Source organism: Gopherus evgoodei, chromosome 1 (genome assembly GCF_007399415.2).
Source record: "Gopherus evgoodei ecotype Sinaloan lineage chromosome 1, rGopEvg1_v1.p, whole genome shotgun sequence".
In the NCBI taxonomy this organism is placed as follows: domain Eukaryota; kingdom Metazoa; phylum Chordata; order Testudines; family Testudinidae; genus Gopherus; species Gopherus evgoodei.
In genome coordinates this window covers 359991154-360013193 of record NC_044322.1, presented here as the reverse complement: position 1 = coordinate 360013193, position 22040 = coordinate 359991154, and the positions used below count along the sequence as shown (strand labels likewise).

General features: G+C 45.9%; 1 protein-coding gene across 4 annotated transcripts in view; it reads left to right on the top strand.

The window, feature by feature from the left end:
* Positions 1-22040, top strand: part of PLXNA4 (plexin A4) — a 667362-nt gene that overhangs the window by 58097 nt on the left and 587225 nt on the right. For 3 of the 4 annotated variants that reach the window (XM_030574789.1, XM_030574885.1, XM_030574977.1), the window contains exon 3: positions 4673-4855. In XM_030574789.1, the coding sequence (XP_030430649.1) occupies positions 4673-4855 (183 nt within the window). Of the gene's footprint in view, positions 1-4672; positions 4856-6143; positions 6304-22040 lie in introns of those variants that run through there. The other variant, XM_030575061.1, reaches the window with a different exon arrangement.

Sequence of the window (22040 nt, the reverse complement as noted above, 5' to 3'; positions counted from 1 at the left end):
GCTCATAATATGATTTTCTAGGCTCGATTCGAACTGACACAGTGAGTGAGAGAGGGCAAGACACTGATCCTATTCCCGTTCCCTGGGTATGTCCTTTTGCATCTTTCAGATGTCCTAATTTGGCCAACGGCCATCCTGGAACATCTGGCATTCCTGGTGCTTTAACGCACTAGCTGCAGTTTTTGTTCTTAAAAGTAGTTAATACAAAATTGTCTAGCTGAGAAGGCTCTGGAGAATTTAGCCCGGCTACTCTATATTGCCTTTAGAAGTGTCTGGAATTGAAAATAAACCTGTACTCGCAGCTCCTGACCGCCCCAGCATAAATCTGAACTTACTTTAATGTTTCTCCTGACTAAAGGAGACGGGTATATTGTTGTCTTAGCTGTGTAAAAGATATAAACACTATAACTGAGAGCCACAACCGTAAGGGGCTGGGTAGTGATATAGATAGGGGACTTTTTTGTATCTCTGCAGTCGATCTTGGAGAAAGAATCATATTAGCTGAAAATCATTACCATGTGGTGTGTCTCACTTGCTAGCCTCAGTTCACTTTTGGACCTAGAGGACAGTTGCCTGCACAGCAAAGAGTATCCCTATTATTGCCTTATTGGCATTTGCGTCAGAGAAAGTGATTGATCCATGGATACGGAAGTAGATATGGTCCGGCAGGGTTAGAGAATATTGTGGGGAACCCTGGTCCTGCAGCTGTCTCTTCTGAGGATGATAGCAGGCATTTCATTCTTGTAAAGTACCCTCGAGCACCAGACTATGTTGCTTGTAAAAGCTTGGATGAAATCAACAGATTTTCACCTTTTGTTTTGCATCTAAATTGGACAAAAGTGTGACATCGATCTGATTTCAATGCAAAATGCAAGTTAATTTGGAGCCAGGTCCAGTCTCAACCAGAAGGAAATAAGTCACAGTGTTCAGGGTTAAGTCTCCACTTATCTGGAGATGTACTCAAGAACTGCTGGTTGAGCTAATGCCAGGGCCGTCTATTGGAGCGGTCAATACCAACGGGTGGGCCTCCGGCCACTATTGGGGCTGCATGTCCGGGTCTTCGGCGGCAATTTGGTGGTGGGTCCCTCAGTCCCTCTCGGAGCAAAGGACCAGCCTCCGAATTGCCGCCAAAGAGTGGAGTGGCGCAATCGCACTGCCGCGTTTTTTTGTTTTTTGTTTTTTTGCTGTTGGGGCAGCAGAAAACCTGGAGCCGGCCCTTGCTAGTGCCCAGTGCAGGAATCACTGAGTGAGATTTTACAGCCTGCATCATGCAAGAGGGCAGACAAGATGACCACAATGGTCCCTTCTGCCCTTAAGGTCTTTCAGCCAGACAGGTCAGTGTTTGCTGCAGTGAGGTGAGTGGAGAATGCAGGCTGATATACCAGTGATGTCTTGACCTCATGTCTAAGGATCATGTGCCAACCAGCCTTCACCTCTCAGTGCTTGCCTGCTGCCAACCCTGATGTTTTGGGTGGGGTTTCATAACCTGGATCCAGGGTGAAGTGTCTTGGTTCCCATTAATGAAATGCATCATTTTAGTGGCGAAATAGGTTCCCCCTTCTTTCTTCAAAGCCACGAGAAGAAATAGGGGGATTTTCTTTTCACACCAATAGGATGGGACTTCTTCGTTTCCCTCTCTGCCTGTCTGACAAGTGGACCAGGCTAAATGTGGGCCTGGTTTTGTTACACATGTGAAACATCAATCACATTAACTGCAAGGTTCGCTAAGGGTTCTGGTCCAACTGTGCCTGATTGCAAGTGAATTTTGGTGCAATTTACTCGTCCTAAAACATAAGAGCTGCCATTCTACCTCAAACCAACAGTCCATGTAGCTTGCTGTCCTGTCTCCGACAATGGCCAGAACCAGATGCTTCAGAGACAAACCCAGTAGCAGACAGCTATTGAATAATCAACTCATCATTTTTCTTCCTGACCCCACGCAGTTAGTGGTTGACTGAGTCCCTGAAGCATGATTATTTATATCCTATTTATATTTTTTATCCTATTTAATGCAACTATTGATGTTCCCATCCATATAAATATTCAAACTTTGTTCAAATACTACTAGGGTCTTCGTCCCAATGGTATCTAGCTCCATTGAGTTCTATAGGGTAATCACCGTGTACAATTCTGTTACACAAAGGATGAATTTGGCCTTTGGAGTTTGGCCACATACCTTTTATGCTAAATTGTCTACTAGCATGTAAACTCATGGCAACCAAACTGTGACTCGTGGAGCCCTAAGATTTGATCCATGGTTGCTCTCTGAGTTGATGTTTTAACTCTGAAGGTGCAGTCCCCAGAGATTAATGATTGTAACAGGCTAGAGCTCAGGTCTTGTTGTTCTTTTCTAATAGCTCTTTAAATGCTTTGGGCGGGGTGCTTTGTATGTTTATAACTATTTTTAGGACACATTACTTTCCTGTTCAATAAAACCATCTGCAATTATTCCCTGTAATTGCCAGGTGAGGACAAAGCTGATCAACTGCAGGCTTTTATTGCTAGGGAACTCAAGCAAGAGCAGTAATTTCTGTCTACGTGTCAAGGAAGATATGAGCAAATATAAAGCAAATATAACAGTAATGCTCATGATCATTTATTATTGATCTAAGAAAATTAGATAGACATTCTGCGCACTTATTTAATTAACACTTGTAGGCCTCAATCCAGCAAGACATTTAAGCATGTGCTTAAGTGCTTTGATGAATCATGTTCATAGAACCTATTGCCTTGGCAAACGTGCTATTATACACCACTCTCTGGCCATCTAGGGCTGTTTCCTTGTCACCACCTAGCGCGCCATGACCAACTGGAATGTCGCAACACCAGCACTGATAGAACTGCAAAATTCATAGATTCATAGATTGTAGAGCTGGAAGGGACCTCGAGAGGTCATCGAGTCCAGTCCCTGCCCTCATGGCAGGACCAAATACTGTCTAGGCCATCCCTGATAGACATTTATCTAACCTACTCTTAAATATCTCCAGAGATGGAGATTCCACAACCTCCCTAGGCAGTTTGTTCCAGTGTTTAACTACCCTGACAGTTAGGAACTTTTTCCTAATGTCCAACCTAAACCTCCCTTGCTGCGTATTGCTGCTACTAGAGCTAAAGGAGAGAACCTCTGTTAACAGGATAGGGTCTCCTAACATCCAGTCCAATGCCCTCTTCAACAAACTGTGTTGCCTAAAGCTAGGGTAGAAGAGATGCCTCTGCCAGTGCCATCTGCTGCAGCGAATGCATTGCCTATTGATCTTCTAGGAAGCACCGTCAAAGAAGCCCAACAATATGCTAAACCAAATGTATTCACAACTTCCACCGTATTCTGATGGCTGTCCACTTTGGGCTTTCGTGGACCAAGTTCCAAATATGAAGGTCCTCTGCTACCAATCCTGAGGCCTTCAAGTCCAGAAAGAGACAGTAGTAGCCCAGCAGATTGTAGTAGCTGTGAAGGTGTATAAGTGGGCAGGGCAGTTTTTCAGGTTGTTAGGGCTTTACAGATGTCTTCAGCAATTGGAAATAAAGAGAGAGCCACCACAGAGCTCCAGTTACAGAACCTGTCCTCCATGGGCCCAAAGTGCTTTACAGACATTTAATGAGTTAATCCTCCTCAAAATCCCCCTTTGAGGTGGGTAGGTGTTAGTGACCTCCATTTTACAGAGGGGAAACTGAGACCCAGAGAGGTTAGCTGGCTTGACCAAGCTCACGTTGTGTGATTGGGGGATCGAGAATACAACCCAGGAGTTCTGACTCTGATTCCCTTAGAGAGGCAAGGTGGGTGAGGTACTATCTTTTAGTGGAGTAGCTTCTGTTGATGAGAGAGACAAGCGTCCGAGCCACACAGAGCCCTTCTTCAGCTCTGGGAAATGAGTCCCTTGTGTTTTATGTGCATTTCAGACACAAACTGGGAATATCTAAGCTGAGATTCTTAACAGACCATGGGCTTGGTTGTTAGGTCATGAATGATAAACTAATAGGCAAAAGGATGAGGTGATGTGGTCCAGTGGGTAGGGCACTGCACTAGGATTCAGGAAGCCCTGGGTTTTATGCATGACTCTACTACTGACTTGCTGTGACAGTGGGCTAGTTGCCTTCCCAAAAGTGGGGAAAGGGAAAGAGCCCCCAACCCCTGGCCAAGCCGGAAGCTGAAGCTGGGCCGGGAAGCCACAACCCTGCACCTGCTCAGAATGGGGGGGACCCAAGAGCAGCCCCCGCCCAGGGCAGGTGGATGGTCCGAGGTTCCCCACAGCTGTCTGTGTGGTTCATATCCTGACCTGGCTTCGGTTAGGGGTGGGACCTTGGAGCTGCAGCCCAGCCATGGTAAGAACTGCACGGGCAGCTGTGGAGAGCCTGGGTCCCTCCACTTTCCCTGGGTGGGGAGCCTGGCGGGGCAGAGACATGGGCCAGGGCTGCTCTCAGGGTCAGGTGGATGGTCCATGGCTCCCCAAAACTACTGGGCTCCAGCTGCCCCCATTCCAGCATCCCTGGCTGTTTGTCTGTCTTGTCTCTTTAGATTGTAAAATCTTTGGGCTAGGGAATGTCTCTAACTGAGTTTTTGTAGAGCATCTGGCATGGGGCTCTGATCTTGGCTGGGGCCCCCTAGGTACTCCTGTATTAGTAATCCATGTTCATGGCCTCATGCTCTCTCTCCGCCTCTCCCTTCTGTTCACAGCTGTTAACAATTGATGACAATTTCTGCGGCCTGGATATGAATGCCCCTCTGGGAGTATCGGAGATGGTGCGAGGACTCCCCATCTTCACCGAAGACGGGGACAGGATGACATCCGTGATCGCCTACGTCTACAAGAACCACTCACTGGCGTTTGTGGGCACCAAAAGTGGCAAGATGAAAAAGGTAGGCCTGGTCCAGCGTGGCTTTCCTGTCAGTGCTGCTAGTTGCTATGGAGACTGGCTGCATCGAGATGAATGGGGAGCATTTTATAGGCCTGGTGCATGGTTACCTATTTTGTGAGTTGAATTGTATTGGTTGGTGCAAGATTGCACTTCAGCTCTGAGGGATTAGGCTGCCATGACTGAGGGGACAAGTCTTCTAATGCACCTTCCAGAAGATGCATGGCTGTGGGTCTAGCCACCTTCAGACTTTGGTGTAGCGTAGATCCAAGTACAAACTTTTTCAGCTCAGACTGTCTAATTAAAAGGCTGATCACAGGGTGTCTGTGTGCGCTGTGGAGGAAGAACTTACTGGCGTTGTGGGTTATTAAGAAATATGACTCACGCTTTGGAGATGTTCCTTCAGAGCGATGTGACCAGACATGCTTTTACCATAAACCTAGCAGGGAAGTTAGTGGTTGCTTTATCTGGGTAAGGCTGAATGTGTGGTTTATGCAAAGGGAGAAAGATTTCTATAAAAGAAGAGCTGTGTTTGAAAGGTAATAAGCATTGTGTTTACTGGGTAACCATGGTCGACGCCATATAAATAAATACTCTCTTTATGGTATCTGGGCTTAAGTCCCTCTCAGAGTTACTAGGTACCCTCCAAATGAACTGTACATGTCCATGGCTTAGCTATAGCTTTGTATTGTAACAGCTGCTGTCATTTATTATATGAGGCACTAGTGTTTATCTTTTGAAGCTAAAGCCAAGACTGAAAAACTTTTACGAATGGTTTTGGCAGGTGTTTTATTCTTCAGCTACTAAGAGGCATTAAAGGTAACCTTCCAATGCTAAAAATGGGCTCTGTGCCCCCTTTCAGAGCCCTGTATGATGCAGGAACAGGCTGGTAGTGTTTGCCTGAATAACAGAGACGGAGGATGTTCCTGCTGCGAAATACTCTGCATTGTTGCCACATCAGAATATAAAGGTGTGGGAACGGCTCTCTAGAGTGGAGAACTAGGATGTGTACTGAGCCGTCCTCATGGAGGAGCCTTGGAAGCTGCCAACCTTGGGAAGAAGACTTGGGCTGCATTTTGTGTTTGTTTCATTTTGAATTCCCTTTGTGAATAAAAGTGAACCCCAAGAGAGTGTGTGTGTAGTGGGGGAAGTGGGTTGTGTGTATGTGTGTGGGAGGGGTGGAGGTGGAGGGCGTTAACTGGTGACCTATTACAACTTCTATGGACGATGTATGGAGCAGGGTGAGGGAAGTAACTTGGTCACAGGTATCTTCTGCTTGCTTTTTATCTTAGAAATATCAGGCATGTCTAGTCTGGTCCAGCCTTCCCTGTTCCCATGGAGGTCTGCCCTGGAGCACCAAGATATGTTCGTTGGGAACTGTTTCAGTCCTTAATTAAAGGGGAGTGGGGCTGTTGAATGATCAATAAGAGTACTTTTGTCTTACTGCTGTGTGTTCAGACATGAGTGAAATGGTCTCAACCAAACAAGCTAAGTCGTCTGTAAAACCATTTGAGTAAAAATAATTTTCCCCTCCACCATTTAATTACTTTTCACTTCCCTGTTATCCGTGATGTCATCGTAACCTGGCTAATTCTCCAACAGCCTATAATGTCTGCTAGGAAAAAATAGGGGAGATGAGATCTGAATTACAAATGTTTAAAAAAAACAAAATTAGGCTCCACTCCCAACGCTTTCATACCTTCTTTATGTATCATAAGATGCAAAATAAGGAACAAGCTCTCTTCTTTCCCTCCTCCTTTGCAGGTCATTTTACAGACTCTAGGAACTGAGCTCTTTCTGTTGGGAGCATAGAAAACCCGGGCATACAGGCAGGGAAGGCTTTTATTTTTACAGTGTGTGGTGGAGACCAGGGGCATCCTTTTAGGGTAAAGAATCAGAGGAGGGAAGCTGAGCTGCTGACGGGAACCTTGGAGAGCTGCCTTTTGTTCCATGTTGACTAAACATGAATAAGGTTCTGCAGACTGTAGCTAACAGGGAATGGATGTGAGAGCAGTGCAGGAGCACAGGTGCTGGGATCAGCAGTCAGCCAACGAAGTGTCTTTTTGAGAGGCAGCTTTCCCCATGCAGTGTGCGGAAAGCTGCATTAGCTCAGGAAATGCTTTTTATTTGTTTTGGCCCAGCAAATCTGGGGTATCCGTTCCCTGCAGAAATCTCTCTCATTCCATCATCCCTCTTGCTAAGAGAACAGGATGCGACTCCCAGCAGTGCTGCTTCTGTGACTCTTGTTCAGCCTAGAAGGGTGGCCAGTGAGCAACGGCTCTGAGCTTAGAACACGAGGTTCCCTCCCCTTCCAGATCCCACACATCATGGGAAATTTATAAGGCCAGTCCAACGCTCAGACATTGCTCCCTCGCATTGCAGGCGTGTGACCTTGCCACTAGGTCTGCTCAAGAGCCTTGGATTTTCACCTGGGGCTAACTGGCGCCTGCTTTTTGGGGCTTCACAGTTGGTTTGGTCTCGTCACCCTGGAGGTCCTGTTCAATAGCAGAGGAAGAGGAGTGGCCGAGAGACCTGGTTCCAGCTCTCCCCATCGATGCTGCCACTGCTAACCCATCCAATTAGCATAGTGTTTGATTTGGGGTTAGAGAAATACCTCCTTGGAGCAAATCAGTCTCTGAAATAACCTGTGTAGGCTCAGATGAACCTATGGAGCAAGGCCTAGGGTCTCCCAGTGCCTATCTCCCAATAGATCCTAGCAACGATGGTATTTTACTGCTCTTCCAACCCTCCAGACAGCTGGTGTAATGTAACCTGCAGGACCATACCTGATGATCCGTTTCTGGGTCAGCCAGATTGGGTGAGCAATATTGCATAAAGGATGGAGTTATAATACACTTGTTTACCTTAAAGGTACAGAATCTATTTCCTTCTTGATACTGAAAGGTTTGCTGCAAGTAATTAGCAGACCATTTTGGAGAAACCCTGTTTCTCTGCAGTTAGGAATGTACTGGTTTTTGTGTGTGTGTTTTATATAAATGATACAGATCATATCTCAGGTTCTCAAGATGCACCATTTGTGGAACCCTGGCAAACTATCCAGTCATAAAGCAATATCAGTTAGTTGATATAGAAATGTTATATCCGTCAAAGGAATTTTCCAGTGACAGACAATTGAAGTAAAATATTGTGCTTTACAAGAACACATCATTAGAATGAAAACGAGCCATGTATCAAGAATCTGGCCATGTAACCAAGACAACAAAGAAGAAAGAAAAGAGAAAACCAAGCTAGAGATGGAGTGGAAAAAGAGTGAATGAAACAGAATGAAGAGATAAAAAGGACAAAAAGCAAAGTGGTCTATAGGGAAAATCCCCCCTGGTAAAAGCACATGTTAGAAACTGGAAATGTTAATTGAAAGCTGGTGTCATTTATGGAGATATACCTATCTCATAGAACTGGAAGGGACCCTGAAGGGTCATTGAGTCCAGCCCCCTGCCTTCACTAGCAAGACCAAGGACTGATTTTGCCCCAGATCTCTAAGTGGCCCGCTCAAGAATTGAGCTTATAACCCTGGGTTTAGTAGGCCAATGCATGAACCACTGAGCTGAGTGGAGGGTTGGTTCAGTGGTTAGAGACGTGAGAGACTCAGATCAGTTCCCTGCTCTGCCACAGACTGTGTGTGACCTTGGAGAAATCACTTTGCCTCTCTGGGCTTCAGTTTCCCATCTGTAAAATGGGGATAATACTTAACTTGCACAGAGGAGTGCTGTAAGGATTAATACATTAAAGATTGTGAGGTGCTTAGATATATGGTACTGTGGCCTTATAAATTCCCTGCATAGATTATATGTCTTTGGAAGAGATATAAAACCAAAGAGCTGATCACCTGTGGTCGCTAAAACTCTGTGGGAGCCCTAGAATTGTGCATACATCAATCTATAGACTGCAAGGAAGCTGTGTCCAAGCTTCAAATCAACCAGCCCTAGTGTTAGGGAAGGGCAGATGACCATGCAAAGCAGAATGGAGGTTCTATGTGCGTGTGGGGTTGAGGCTTGGCCTGGAGAGAGGGCTGCATCAGTTCAACCCTGCAGGGAGTGATTTCCACCCAACTCTCTCAACAGGCCTGTGCTGTAACCAGGTGCTGTAGCTGTGTAGGGGGAGGAATAGATTTATTTATTCAACAACATTTTACCAGGATAAATAGCTCTTGGAGACGGGAAAACAGCCGAGGAACCAGTGTGGTAATGGTGGCTGTGTGGGGGTTTGTGTAATTAGGCAGCACGGCTGCAGAATACTAAAGCACTTGTATAAGGAGGGAGAATTTTTTTTTCTTTTCACCCCTTATTCCATCTGTGTCCAAAGAAACTGAGCAAATAAAAGACTCCCAGATTTGTCATGTGGAGTTGGTGAGTTCCCATTAATTGCAGGTAAATACAATGATCCTTTACTATTTATCCATGCGATTGGGTTTCTGAATATGCAGCTGATGATGAGCTGGTTTTGATGTTCCCTGGAGGCCACTTGGTTGCTGATGGCTCCATGCAAGGTGTCAGCAGAGAAACAACTTTTCTCCTTCCTTCTGCTTTGAGGGAGTATGATTTGTGAAAGTTCTTTTTTTAAATATTTGGTGACTTGGACTTGACTGCAATGCAAAATAACAGTGTGAAGTCACCCACATCTGCTGGGAGGTCATCTCCTCTGAGCTTCTGACCTCAGCTGGAGTCTGAGAATTATTCTACCTTCTGGTGATGGAGCTAGACGATGCATCCCTCTCTGTTATATTTATTGATACCTCTGAAAGTTCTCTTCATCCTCCAAACATGTAGAGCCATATTATGAAAGATGTGTGACCCTGTAAGAGTTTATGGTTCTCTAGATTAATGTAGTTCCATCTCCATGGCCCATATGCTTCAGAAGAGTGGTTCAGTCTCCGTGGCCCATCCAGTCCTTGACACCTGTGCTTAATCTGCCAACAGAAGAGCCCAATTAGTGCAGTGATGGGGTTTACATGGGTGACTGCTTACTGGGAACTGGAGTGAGACCCACTAATTTGGTCCATGAAAGCCTCTTAGAAGCCACAGATGGTAATGGCATTTGGTTGTACTCCAGCATGATCTAAAGGTGAGAGGCACTTGGATACCAGGGTGATGGGTGCAATATAAGGACCTAGATAGATATAGGCTTGTGTGTCCCATTACCAGACCCCTGTGGCATCCAGTTCCACTTCCTCTTTCTGTTTCAGCATCTCAGGACAGGCCCATTTCTGTACTATCCCTAATCTCCTCTGAGGTGGAGATGGGATTGCATGAGAAGAGGGTTTTCCCCCATGGTCAGTGCCTGAGGTATGCTGCAATTCCATGGTTGCAGAAATTGTTGTGGAATCAATTCCTTGCCATTTTGAAATCTAATCTACAAACCACGGGGCTGATCCTTGGCACCAAACTAGCACTTGTGACGCTTGTTTTGGACATCTGCTGAGTGCCCAGTCAGTGCAAGTTACCACTCCCACCCAGCATGTAACACAACACCATCATTTACATCACTGCACTGCTTAGAACCCTGACCCTTCCAGCTACAGCCTGTATGTGCAACATACTGCAAAGCCTCAAGGTTCCTCATGGTGCCTAGTACAGCAGCAAAACTCCTTTCCATCCACTGTGAAGGATTTACAGTTCCCAGCAAGAACCGGATTTGAAAGAAGCTATTTGCTGGTTCTGGCACAGAGCATCACCTGGCTCCCTTGAAGCGCCCCTAGCTATTAAACCATCCAGCCATCAAGGTGCTGAGAGGTTGTGTGTGCTGAGCACTTCCTTGACTTGTTTCCTCTGTCTTGTGTGCGTTGCGTGCTCCTGTTCCCCGCCCCGCCCTCCCCTGAGGCTCTGATTCAGAAGCGCCTTGGCATGTCATGGGAGATGACGTCTCAGAGCCATGCAATGAGACTTGCGGATGACAATATAACTCCCCTAGATCCAATCTGTACTTCAAAGTCTAGAGGCAATTGGCTGTTGCTGCTACCAAGTGTTTTGTGTTGGCAGTGCTGCACCATGCCTTTTTACTTAAAAATGCCAGCCCAACAGAATCATCAGAATCAAAGGGACCACTGGCTGTGAGAGAAGCAGGGGCCAGGTGATAGTGCACCAAGGGCTTTTCCATGGTAAACTGCTGACTGAACTCAACTGACTTAACGCCAAAGCAGCCAAAGTTGTCACAAGGCTAACCCATGGGGCAGGCTCTTCCTGATGAGGCGGGACAGAATGCCATGCCATGTAGGGTACTTCTTTGGAGGCAGCCGGAGCGCTATGCCGTGAGGGCTTTTCTCAGGTTGGAGAGGACAGTTGGCCATGCCCTGCGGTGGGCTCTTTTGCTGGCCACAGGGGGTGCTGCACCCTACAGGCCTCTGTGGGCCATGCACTGAGGAATGCCATGATTTGCAGCAATGCTTCAGGTTCCTTTGGGCAGGTGGGGTTCTATGTGCTGCAGCACGTGCTACACTGCAGGCACTGTGGGGTATGCAGGCTGCTGGGCTGGACAGTCTGCTCCTTGTGGTATGCAAGTCTCTTGCTGTGGATAACCATGCACTGCCCTCCTACTGATACACCACAGGGTACCATAGGGCAGTGGGATCAAAGAAGAACCGAGGCACCAATGGTCTCTGCATTGCCGGCTTCTCCCACCCAACTATCCTCCTCCTCCCATTTGATGGGATAGTAAGTAATCAGCTTATTTCTTCATCTGCCCCTCCAGCTTCCCAAGGATGACAAAGCGGGGCTCTTTAGCTGTCCAACGCTCCATCTAGCACCCAGCTAGATGGCCCAGCCAAAAATGGTGAACTTTTTTGTTTGATTTTTTTTCTCCCTGGCTGGCTTGCTCTTTTAGTGCCTCTTGCGTCTGTCTTTCACTTGATTGCCTCTTGCCTGCTGAGCCCTCTTATGGAGAGTTGGGTTAAGTGCAATTCTCCTAATTAATTCTGCTTTAATTTAATCTTTTGAAAGAATTTTATCAAAAGAAGGAACCTCTTTTCTCCCCTCTTTATTTCATGGGCTAGTTTAATGCACAGTCTCTGGGTTTATTTTTCTATTTCCTCCCGTCTCCAGATAGGCCGTCATTTGCATAGTTGATTAAGCTTCTTATGTTATCAGGAAGCTAGTTGGAATAACAGCCAGTCGCCGATAAGGCACTGCACATCCATCTCTCTTTCACTATGAGCCACATTATTCTCACCCCCATTTGCCCGGGGTAGCTGTTTCCTATGTCACTGCCACTCCTGCCTTATGTTTTCTTCTCTTTGATCCGGCTGCTGATCTCTGGTTCAGGCTGTAGTTGGGTGTGGTTGTCAAAGCGTGGCTGCCCATTCTTAGAGGTGGGAGTGAGCTGATTGCTGGTGTTCAGACTGACAGCCTTGGAGACCAAGGGCCTGATTCAAGAACTGAAATGACACTGGAGTCACTCCCTCCATCCAAGTGAACAAAACTTGTCTGAGAGCAGGATCTGGCTGCATAACTTCTCTTCCGTGGGGGGCGGGGAGAAGCAATAAAAGCCCCCCCCCCCAGCCCTGTCTGCTCATGCCTCCATTGGAAGAATCACCTCTGGGGTATTTGTGTGTTGCCAGAAAGTAGCTTGTTTCCATAACTCATTCATCCCTCTCTGACTTCTTTGCTGAGACTCTCATATCCCATTCAGTGTCATTCATGGTGGTGGTTTTGTGATCTAAATACCTGGCTGCAGAACAGGAGAGCTGGTGGGGGGAGATGTAATTCATGGAGGGAAAGATTTTTTTTTTTCATGTTTTTTTCCCACAAAATTTGCAACGTCATTCAAAATACTGTGATCTGCTCTGTTCACCAGCTGCTCTGTGTTTGAACCATGAACAATTCCCCTTCACCCTATGATATTCTTCCTTTAAATGAGCTGTTGATGCCTCATGAAAACCTTTTGGGGAAATGTTCAATGTAGAATCAGTTCCTCTCCAAATGCCCCAGCCCCTGCCTCTTGAACTACAGGAGACTCTCCAATAGCTTTTAACAGTATAGGGCCTAAGACACAGAGCTGAATAGTTCTGATTCCATTCAGCAGAGGGTGGTGGTGCATGTCTACATTGCTGAAATGGACACGGTGAGGCTGTTAACCATAGGCAATGTGTTCTGTTTTGGGTGTCCTGTGTTTGAATATGTTAGCCTTGGATCATTGCTTTTTGAGCATCATTAGCAACAAGCAGTGAATAAGCGGTGAGTTCTTGCTTGGCAAAACCCAGCAGGTCGCTGCTTCTCTCATAGAATGTGGAGTCAATCCCCATTTCCCCTGCTGGAGGTTTGCTGGCTGTGACACAGATTTGTGATCTTGGGCAAGATACTTCCCTTCACTGTGCCTCAATTTCCTCCTTGACACAACGTGGAGGGTAATATTTCCCTACTCCCAGGGCTGAGGTGAGGCTTAAGCCATGGATATCTGAGATCTTTGGATGGTGGGCCCCATAGGAACACACATTATTGCTCTTCCTTTGGCCCAAGCGATTAGCCAAAGTCTGAGGCCTTGCAGGGTTGTTTCAGCTCCAAAGAGAAATCAGTGATCTGAGTCACATATATTCTTGATGGATTTTTTTGTTATTGTTGAAGTAGGTAGGAACACACAGAAGGAACAAATAAGAGCAGCCAACCATTTTCTTACTCCAAAATCCCCGTCTGCCTGTCCAGTGAGGTGTGTGCCCAAAAAGCTCTGTTTCTGCGTTCTCTCAGGGTGATGATACTCATAACTCTTTCTCCGGGCCTTCTGCCTCCAGCACACACAGCCTCTCCCCTGCATTTGCAACCTGGAAAACCCCTCAGTTCACACAGCTTCACTTTGACCTGCCATGCAGCCTAGTACCTGAAACACTTCCCTTCCTCCTCCCCTTGCCTGCAGCTGTTCTTACTAGATAAAGGGGCTTGACTGCTCCTTCTGCTGAACCTAAAGGAGGGTACAGGACACACTTGTTGGCTTTAATGAGGCCTACGCTTGTCTTAGGATCTAAGGGCATGTCTACACTTGCCATTTAAGGCGGGAAAAGTCCCTTTTTTGCGCAAAGACCATGGGAGCAGCTACACTTGCCAATGACTTTTTGCAGTGAAACTCGGAAGTTTCATCACAGAAAGAAAACCACCTCCATGAGAGGCGTACAACTGTTACCGGTGAGGTGCAAGTGAAGACACGTTCCTCCTGTATACACAGTTTTTACGCTCCTGAGGATATCCCACAGTGCCTAAGTGACCACTCTAGCCAGCAGCTCTGCTGCTCTGTTGCCAGGTAAACAGACATCCACCCCTCACTCTGTAAACAGGGCCGGCTCAGGCTTTTTGGCCGCCCCAAACTGCGAAGGGTGGGGGGGAAAAGGGGAAAAAAAGCCGTGATTCGGCAGAAGCTCAACTGTGCTGCTTCTTTCCTCGGCAGTTGCGGCTGAAGAGCCAGACATGCCTCCCCTTCCCATTGGCCACCCCAAGCACCTGCTTCGTTCGCTGGTGCCTGGAGCCGGTTCTGCATGTAAAGCCCCAGGAACTTTGAAACTCCCCTTCCTGTTTTCTTGGCAAGTGACAGGTTTCAGAGTGGTAGCCGTGTTAGTCTGTATCAGCAAAAACACCCAACAAGGAGTCCTTGTGGCACCTTAGAGACTAACAAATGTATTTGGGCATAAGCTTTTGTGGGTAGAACTCCCACTTCTTCAAATGCATGGAGTGGAAAATACAGGAGCAGGTATACCTACATGAAGAGGGGGGTGGGGGGTGCCTTACCAAGTGTGAGGTCAGTCTAACAAGATAAATCAATTAACAGCAGAATACCAAGGGAGGAAAAATAACTTTTGAAGTGGTAATGAGTGGCCCATTATAAACAGTTGACAAGAAGATGTGAGTAACAGTAGGGAGAAATTAATAGTGGGGAAATTAGGTTTAGGTTCTGTAATGGCCCAACCACTCCCAGTCTTTATTCAGGCCTAATCTGATGGTGTCCAGTTTGCAAATTAATTCTTGGCAAGTGCTCACTTATCTGGCCAGGTGACAATGCCTGCTCCATGGAGCAAACAATCCCCTGCTTGGAGCACTGCTGAGCTACTGGAGCTTATCGGTGTTTGGGGAGCGGAGGCTGTGCAAGGACCCAGGATGCCCCGAGATCACGCGCTCCTTCCCACAAGACCCATCATCAAACTGGAGAGAGCTGCGCTGTGGAAGAGCTGCCCTAGAGCGCGGCTCTCATCCCCGATGGAAGTGCTGCTAATGTAAACACTCTATGACACTGGAGGAATTGAGTATTCAAACCAGCACTTTTCTTTCACTGGTTCTCTATCACCAGTGAAACTTACAGCGCAATGACTCTGCAAGTGTAGACCACCCTAAGGGCTAAGCTACACGGGCTACGCTAAAGCGCTTTAACCTGCCTTGTGTGGTCGCGGCGCAACCCTGGGAGAGAGCTCTCTGAAAAACCCACCTCCACGAGGGGCGCAGCTCCCAGCGCTGGGGCACTGCCTACGCTGGCGCTTTACGGTGCTGCGCTCAGGGGGGTGTTTTTTCACCCCCCTGAGTGAGAAAGTTGCATCGCTGTAGAGTGCCAGTGTAGACAAGCCCTCAGACTCACTTGCTGCCAGCCATTAGCACCTGTCAGCATAACATTTGTGATACTCTGAGAAATGGCAATTGGTTAAATGTTGTCACGTTTTGTAGGCCATCAAAATTCTTTCAGGGCCATTTGTCATCCCACAACCTGTGGGACCACCTGTCATTAGTGGGAGGATCCTGGAAACATGAGGAGAGGTGGCAACCCTAAGTTGGACTTGCTGTGGCAGTGCGAGACTCAAACCCAGCCTCCTGGATTTAAGAAGAATTGTCCCTACACGTCCCCTGCTTGGCTCATGCAGAAGATGGTAGGAGGAGCTTTCTCAGCTGGAAACCTCTCTAATACACATTACAAAGGGAGCATGTGCCCCTTTTCAGTCACACGGAGGGCATGAAGGTACCCAGAAGAGTGTGAGTGTGTTGTTCCAATGGTGGGAGACACATTCAGAAGTGTGCTGGTGGATTAGTCAGAGAGCATTCGGTAAATGCATATGTCTGTAAGAGCAGAGCTACTAACGCCTGTACGGAGGGTGGTTTTTTTTAAAAGAGAGTCAAGATCTATTTGTAAAAACCACAGAAAACAAAGCTCATGTAATTGGACGTGTTACCTGTGGAGACAGCAGGTTGTATAAGTGGACCCTAGGCTATTGAAAAGGAGTTTCTCTCAGCCGACACCTGAAGCACAGGAACAAGGGGTTTGATTTATAAGATAACTTTTTTAATGGAAAGGCAAAAAGAAACATCTCACCTTGTTAGAGTGATTTTCAGCATGAACTAATTTGAAGAATCTTCTTCCCTCCTCTCCCTCTCCCACCGCCCCACACCGAATTCCCTGATGCTGCTTGTGATTTGGAGTCAGCGCAATCCTATGATTACTTACCCTTTTTAGGGCTGTTTCTGTCACTGACTGCATTTCTACCCTTAGGACAGCCTGCCCTGCAGCTTGCAAACTCTGCTACGGAGCATAGGTTTTGCTCTCACTTGATTTGTGCAAGTCCTCATACAGACCATTAATGTCCTCTGTTGAAAGGGATGCTGTCACATACGTTTAGGGGGAAAAAAACCCAACAATATTGTTTCCAGCTTGGCATTGGTTGCGAAACCCACGTGGCAGGCAGAGATAAAACATCTTTTTGTTCCTTGCCAATTTGATCTCTTTCCTCTGGCATTCTCCTCCCCCGGCCCAGCCTCTGCCCCCTGGTGGGTTTTGATTCTAATTAGAATGGATGCAGTAGGTTTGTTTTGTTTTGTTTTAACAACAACTCCGGCTTGTAATGCTGCGCCTTTTTTTGCATTGGCTTTGTGTTTGGTGCACCCTGAGCTCTGCAGGAATTGGCATTGTTGTTCAGACCCGCTAGGGGGAGCACAAAACATTAGGTTTTTTTTTTAATGAACCCCACAAAAATGGGCTTCTATGAAATCTTTTAACAGTGATAACTTTGGGTGGGGATGTGTGTCGTTCAGGATCCAGAGGATCTTCCTCAAAGGTTTAGCAATTTTTTTTTTTAAGCCAGGATAAATTTGGGTTTAAGAACTTGGCCCAGGCCTGGAAACCCTCTTTAAGTTAAATCATAAGCAAGCACAGCAGCTCTCTGCTGCTTGCTGAAATTCCCAACCCTATGATTGCCTGCTGAGGGTGCTGGTGTAAAGGATTCAAGGATGGGATAGGATTAGTAATCAATGCAGTGCCCCCATTGTGGTCCTGCTTGGGTATTGTGCCCTGTTGTGGCAGGAGATTGTTGCACTAAATGGCACTTTAAGGATTTTTAAACATCAGTCATTATCATTATGCGTGTTAGGAGCCCAAGTCATGAATAGGACCCCATTGTGCCAGGCACTGTGCAAACACGGAAGGAGAAGATGGTCTGCCCCCAAAGAGTTTACTATCTAAGTATTCCTGTAGGTTTCATCACACCCAGACTATATCACTTCTGGATGATTATCAATAAAGCACGTCTCTGTGTGTACCCCGATGCCACACTGTGCTAGCCATGCCACCTTGTGTTGTGGAGTGATCTGATTTCCTCAGTGAAGCAAGGTTAGGCAGGCTTTGTATTTGGATGGGAGACCTTGAAGAGAAATGGAGGTGCTGCAGGAAGTGATGCTGGTTCGGTAGCTGGTGTTCTGCCCTCTGAAATGGTGCTGAACCTGTGCCCTGTTGTGGTGTTAAGGGATGCCATGTGACTGCAGATGCTATCGCTCAGAGACAAAACTGAGGCCGCATTCCACTGAGGGTCCATGTTGATCTTATGTGTTACGGTAATTGTGACAATCAGGTTTGAGACCCCTCCCAGGGGTGAACAGGGGGACTGAACCCCAAAGAGTAACAAATTGAACCAGCTGGTTGTATACAGTGTTCCTGTGTGTTAAAATATGTTGAGTAAGGTCTTTTGGGAAAGCTTGTAACATTCTGAACTTGATGGTCTTTATAAGATATAGACACAGACTGTGGTTACGAAGCTATGTATTTATGTGTATAGAATAGTATGCTCATGACCAGTACTACCATTTCAAATACACCTCACAACCAGGAGGGACTCCACCCAAGTCAGTTGTTTTATATGAAACTAAATTTAAGTACCCATCCATTGTCCAGCCAGGAAAAGGCAATGCTGGACCAGTAGAGTTAATGGGAAAACATTGAAACTGAAAGAAAACCCCAGGTTCGGAAAGCTAAAGCTATGTACACACCACAGGTTAGGTGGGTATAAGTTTTATGTCGCTTGGGGATGTGACTAGGCCACCCCCCGAGCAACTGTAAGTTACATTGGCCTAAGCACAGGGGTGAACAGCGCTATGGCGGGGGTAGAGCTTCTGCAACCGACACAGTTATCGCCGCTACCAGGGGCGGAGTAATTCAATTGACAAGAGAGCTCTCACGCGTTGGCTCAGAGCAGCATCTAAGCGTGGTGTTTTCCATGAAACACTAGGTCTGCCCCCACGACAGAGGGCAAGCTAGGAAACAGTTCAGAGGCAGTAAGTAACTTGTATTAGAAAGGGGGATTTAGCTAATAGCGACGTATGAAGCCTGAGGTTGCATCCTTATGTTTATTTTCTGTGTCTCTTGTTCATGTTTGCTTTTCCTTATGGTTTCAACATAGAGTCTGATTTGTCTGTTAAAAAACCTTTTGGTTTATTTTTACCCCAAGCAGGTCTGTTGTACAAACTATGTGGCGGGTGTGTGCCAAAGTGAACTGATAACTGGGGGCAGGTTTCACTCCTTTGGAGGGGGGGAGCAGAAGGGAAGGGTCCGAATGTCTAGTAGTTAAGAACTCGAGGTAGATGGATTTGGGGAGACTCGGAGCTAGGAGGGTTGTGGAGGTCACCCTGCAAGGAGGAACTAGACTGGGGGCAGCTGGGGTTGGAACATAGCACTTAGGCACCTAAGGTTACAGAGCAGGCGGTGACAGAACCCCTCACTGGTATGGGTGATCCTCAAAACATCACAGTAATATCTTAAGGCCTCAGTCAGTTACTAGAGCCTCATTGCGCTAGGTGCTGTAACTCATAGACTCAAGGACTGGAAGGGACCTCGAGAGGTCATCGAGTCCAGTCCCCTGCCCTCATGGCCGGACCAAATATTGTCTAGACCATCCCTAATAGACATTTATCTAACCTACTCTTAAATATCTCCAGAGATGGAGATTCCACAACTTCCCTAGGCAATCTATTCCAGTGTTTAACTACCCTGACAGTTAGGAACTTTTTCCTAATGTCCAACCTAAATCTCTCTTGCTGCAGTTTAAGCCCATTGCTTCTTGTTCTATCATTGGAGCCTAAGGTGAACAAGTTTTCTCCCTCCTCCTGATGACACCCTTTTAGATACCTGAAAACTGCTATCATGTCCCCTCTCAGTCTTCTCCAAACTAAACAAACCCAATTCCTTCAGCCTTCCTTCATAGGTCATGTTCTCAAGACCTTTAATCATTCTTGTTGCTCTTCTCTGCACCCTCTCCAATTTCTCCACATCTTTCTTGAAATGCGGTGCCCAGAACTGGACACAATACTCCAGCTGAGGCCTGACCAGTGCAGAGTAAAGCGGAAGAATGACTTCTCGTGTCTTGTTTACAACACACCTGTTAACGCATCCCAGAATCACGTTTGCTTTTTTTGCAACAGTATCACACTGTTGACTCATATTAAGCTTGTGGTCTACTACGACCCCTAGATCTCTTTCTGCCATACTCCTTCCTAGATAGTCTCTCCCCATTCTGTATGTGTGAAACTGATTGTTTCTTCCTAAGTGGAGCACTTTGCATTTATCTTTATTGAACTTCATCCTGTTTACCTCAGACCATTTCTCCAATTTGTCCAGATCATTTTGAATTTTGACCCTGTCCTCCAAAGCAGTTGCAATCCCTCCCAGTTTGGTATCGTCCGCAAACTTAATAAGCGTACTTTCTATGCCAACATCTAAATCGTTGATGAAGATATTGAACAGAACCAGTCCCAAAACAGACCCCAGCGGAACCCCACTTGTTATACCTTTCCAGCAGGATTGGGAGCCATTAACAACTACTCTCTGAGTACGGTTATCCAGCCAGTTATGCACCCACCTTATATTAGCCCCATCTAAATTGTACTTTCCTAGTTTATCTATAAGAATATCATGCGAGACCGTATCAAATGCCTTACTAAAGTCTAGGTATATCACATCCACCGCTTCTTCCTTATCCACAAGGCTCGTTATCCTATCAAAGAACACTATCAGATTGGTTTGACACGATTTGTTCTTTACAAATCCATGCTGGCTATTCCCTATCACCTTACCACCTTCCAAGTGTTTGCAGATGATTTCTTTAATTACCTGCTCCATTATCTTCCTTGGCACAGAAGTTAAACTAACTGGTCTGTAGTTTCCTGGGTTGTTTTTATTTCCCTTTTTATAGATGGGCACTATATTTGCTCCCTTCCAGTCTTCTGGAATCTCCCCCGTCTCCCATGATTTCCCAAAGATAATAGCTAGAGGCTCAGATACCTATTCTATTAACTCCTTGAGCATTCTAGGATGCATTTCATCAGGCCCTGGTGACTTGCAGGCATCTAACTTTTCTAAGTGATTTTTTACTTGCTCTCCACATCTGATTTTTTAAAAGGTACCTGCCCCAAAGAGTTTACAATCCAGGCTACTAAAATCTTGTTGTTTGTGTTACTCCATTCCTATTTTAGGTTTTGTCCACACATGGAGGTTTTTGGAATATAAGCTGTTCTGCTTAGATTCATCCTTTCATGTATAGACCAGCTCTGAAATTGCTGCATAGCTGTAATGAGCTGTGGCCTTGTCATAACATTTTTTCCCAGATCTGGACCTTAGCGTCCAAAATATGGGTGTTAGCATGAAAACCTCCAAGCTTAGTTACCAGCTTGGACCTGGTATCGCTGCCACCAGCTAGGGATTATACAGTGCCTAGCTCACTGTGGTCTCCCCAAAACCTTCCCTGGGGGACCCCAAGACTTAGATGCCTTGAGTCTTACAACAAAGGGAAATAACCCCTTCCCCTTTTTTCCTGGTTACTTCCTCCCAGGCTCCCCTCCCTGGACGACCCTAGGAGATTCCCTGCTTCCAGTCCTGGAAACACAAGTACCAAGAGAGCTAATCTCTCTCCTCCCCCTCACCCAGATGGTATGCAAAGTCAGGCTTAGTAAATCTAACACAAAGAGATTTTCCCCCTGACTTCTTCCTCCCACCAATTCCCTGGTGAGCTGCAGACTCAATTCCCTGGAAAAACTCCAACAGGTCTTAAAAAGAAAGCTTTATTTAAAAAAAAGAAAGAAAAAGACATTAAAAATAGTCTCTGTAATAAGATGACAATATACAGGGTCAATTGCTTAAAGGAAAAAAATGAATAAACAGCCTTATCCAAAAAGAATACAATTTAACACATTCCAGCAACTACACACATGTAACATGTAAATACAAAAGAAAACAATATAAACCTATTGTCTTACTATCCTTGTACTTACAACTTGGAAACAGCAGATTAGAAAGCCTGGAGATAGAAAAATCACTCTCAGAGCCGAAAGGGTCAGACTCAAGACCAAGAACAAAGAACTCACACCCAAAACTTCCCTCCACCCAGATTTGAAAAAGGCTTGTTTCCTGATTGGTCCTCTGGTCAGGTGTTTGGTTCCCTGTGTTAACCCTTTACAGGTAAAAGAACATTAACCCTTAGCTATCTGTTTATGACAGGCCTCATGCATACAGAATAGAGCTGTAGGGAGGACGGGACTTGTGTTTCACGATGGATTTTGAATTTTTGAAATCTGGCTTCATCCTGAATAGGAGTGAAACCTGACAATTTCAAATTCCTCAATGAAGGAAAATTATATATATATTTAGATCACTTGAAACATTTTGATTTTGACTTTATTTTGTATTATAATATACTAGTAGCTGAAAGTTCATGCTGCTGCACGGATGTAATTTGTAAAGTCATGTGTATTTAAAAAAAAAGCTGAAAATGGCTGAGAACTTAAAAATTGGATGGTAACAAACCATGATTCCCAGTGATGCTTGAACCTAGTGGTATTCAAAACAAAAAGAACTCTTGTCATTCTTGTAGCTGTTTGCATTGCTTCACACTGATTCAGTGCATGGGTGTAATTCATAAAGTTATGTGTATTTAAAAAGAGGTAGGGCTGTCAAATGAT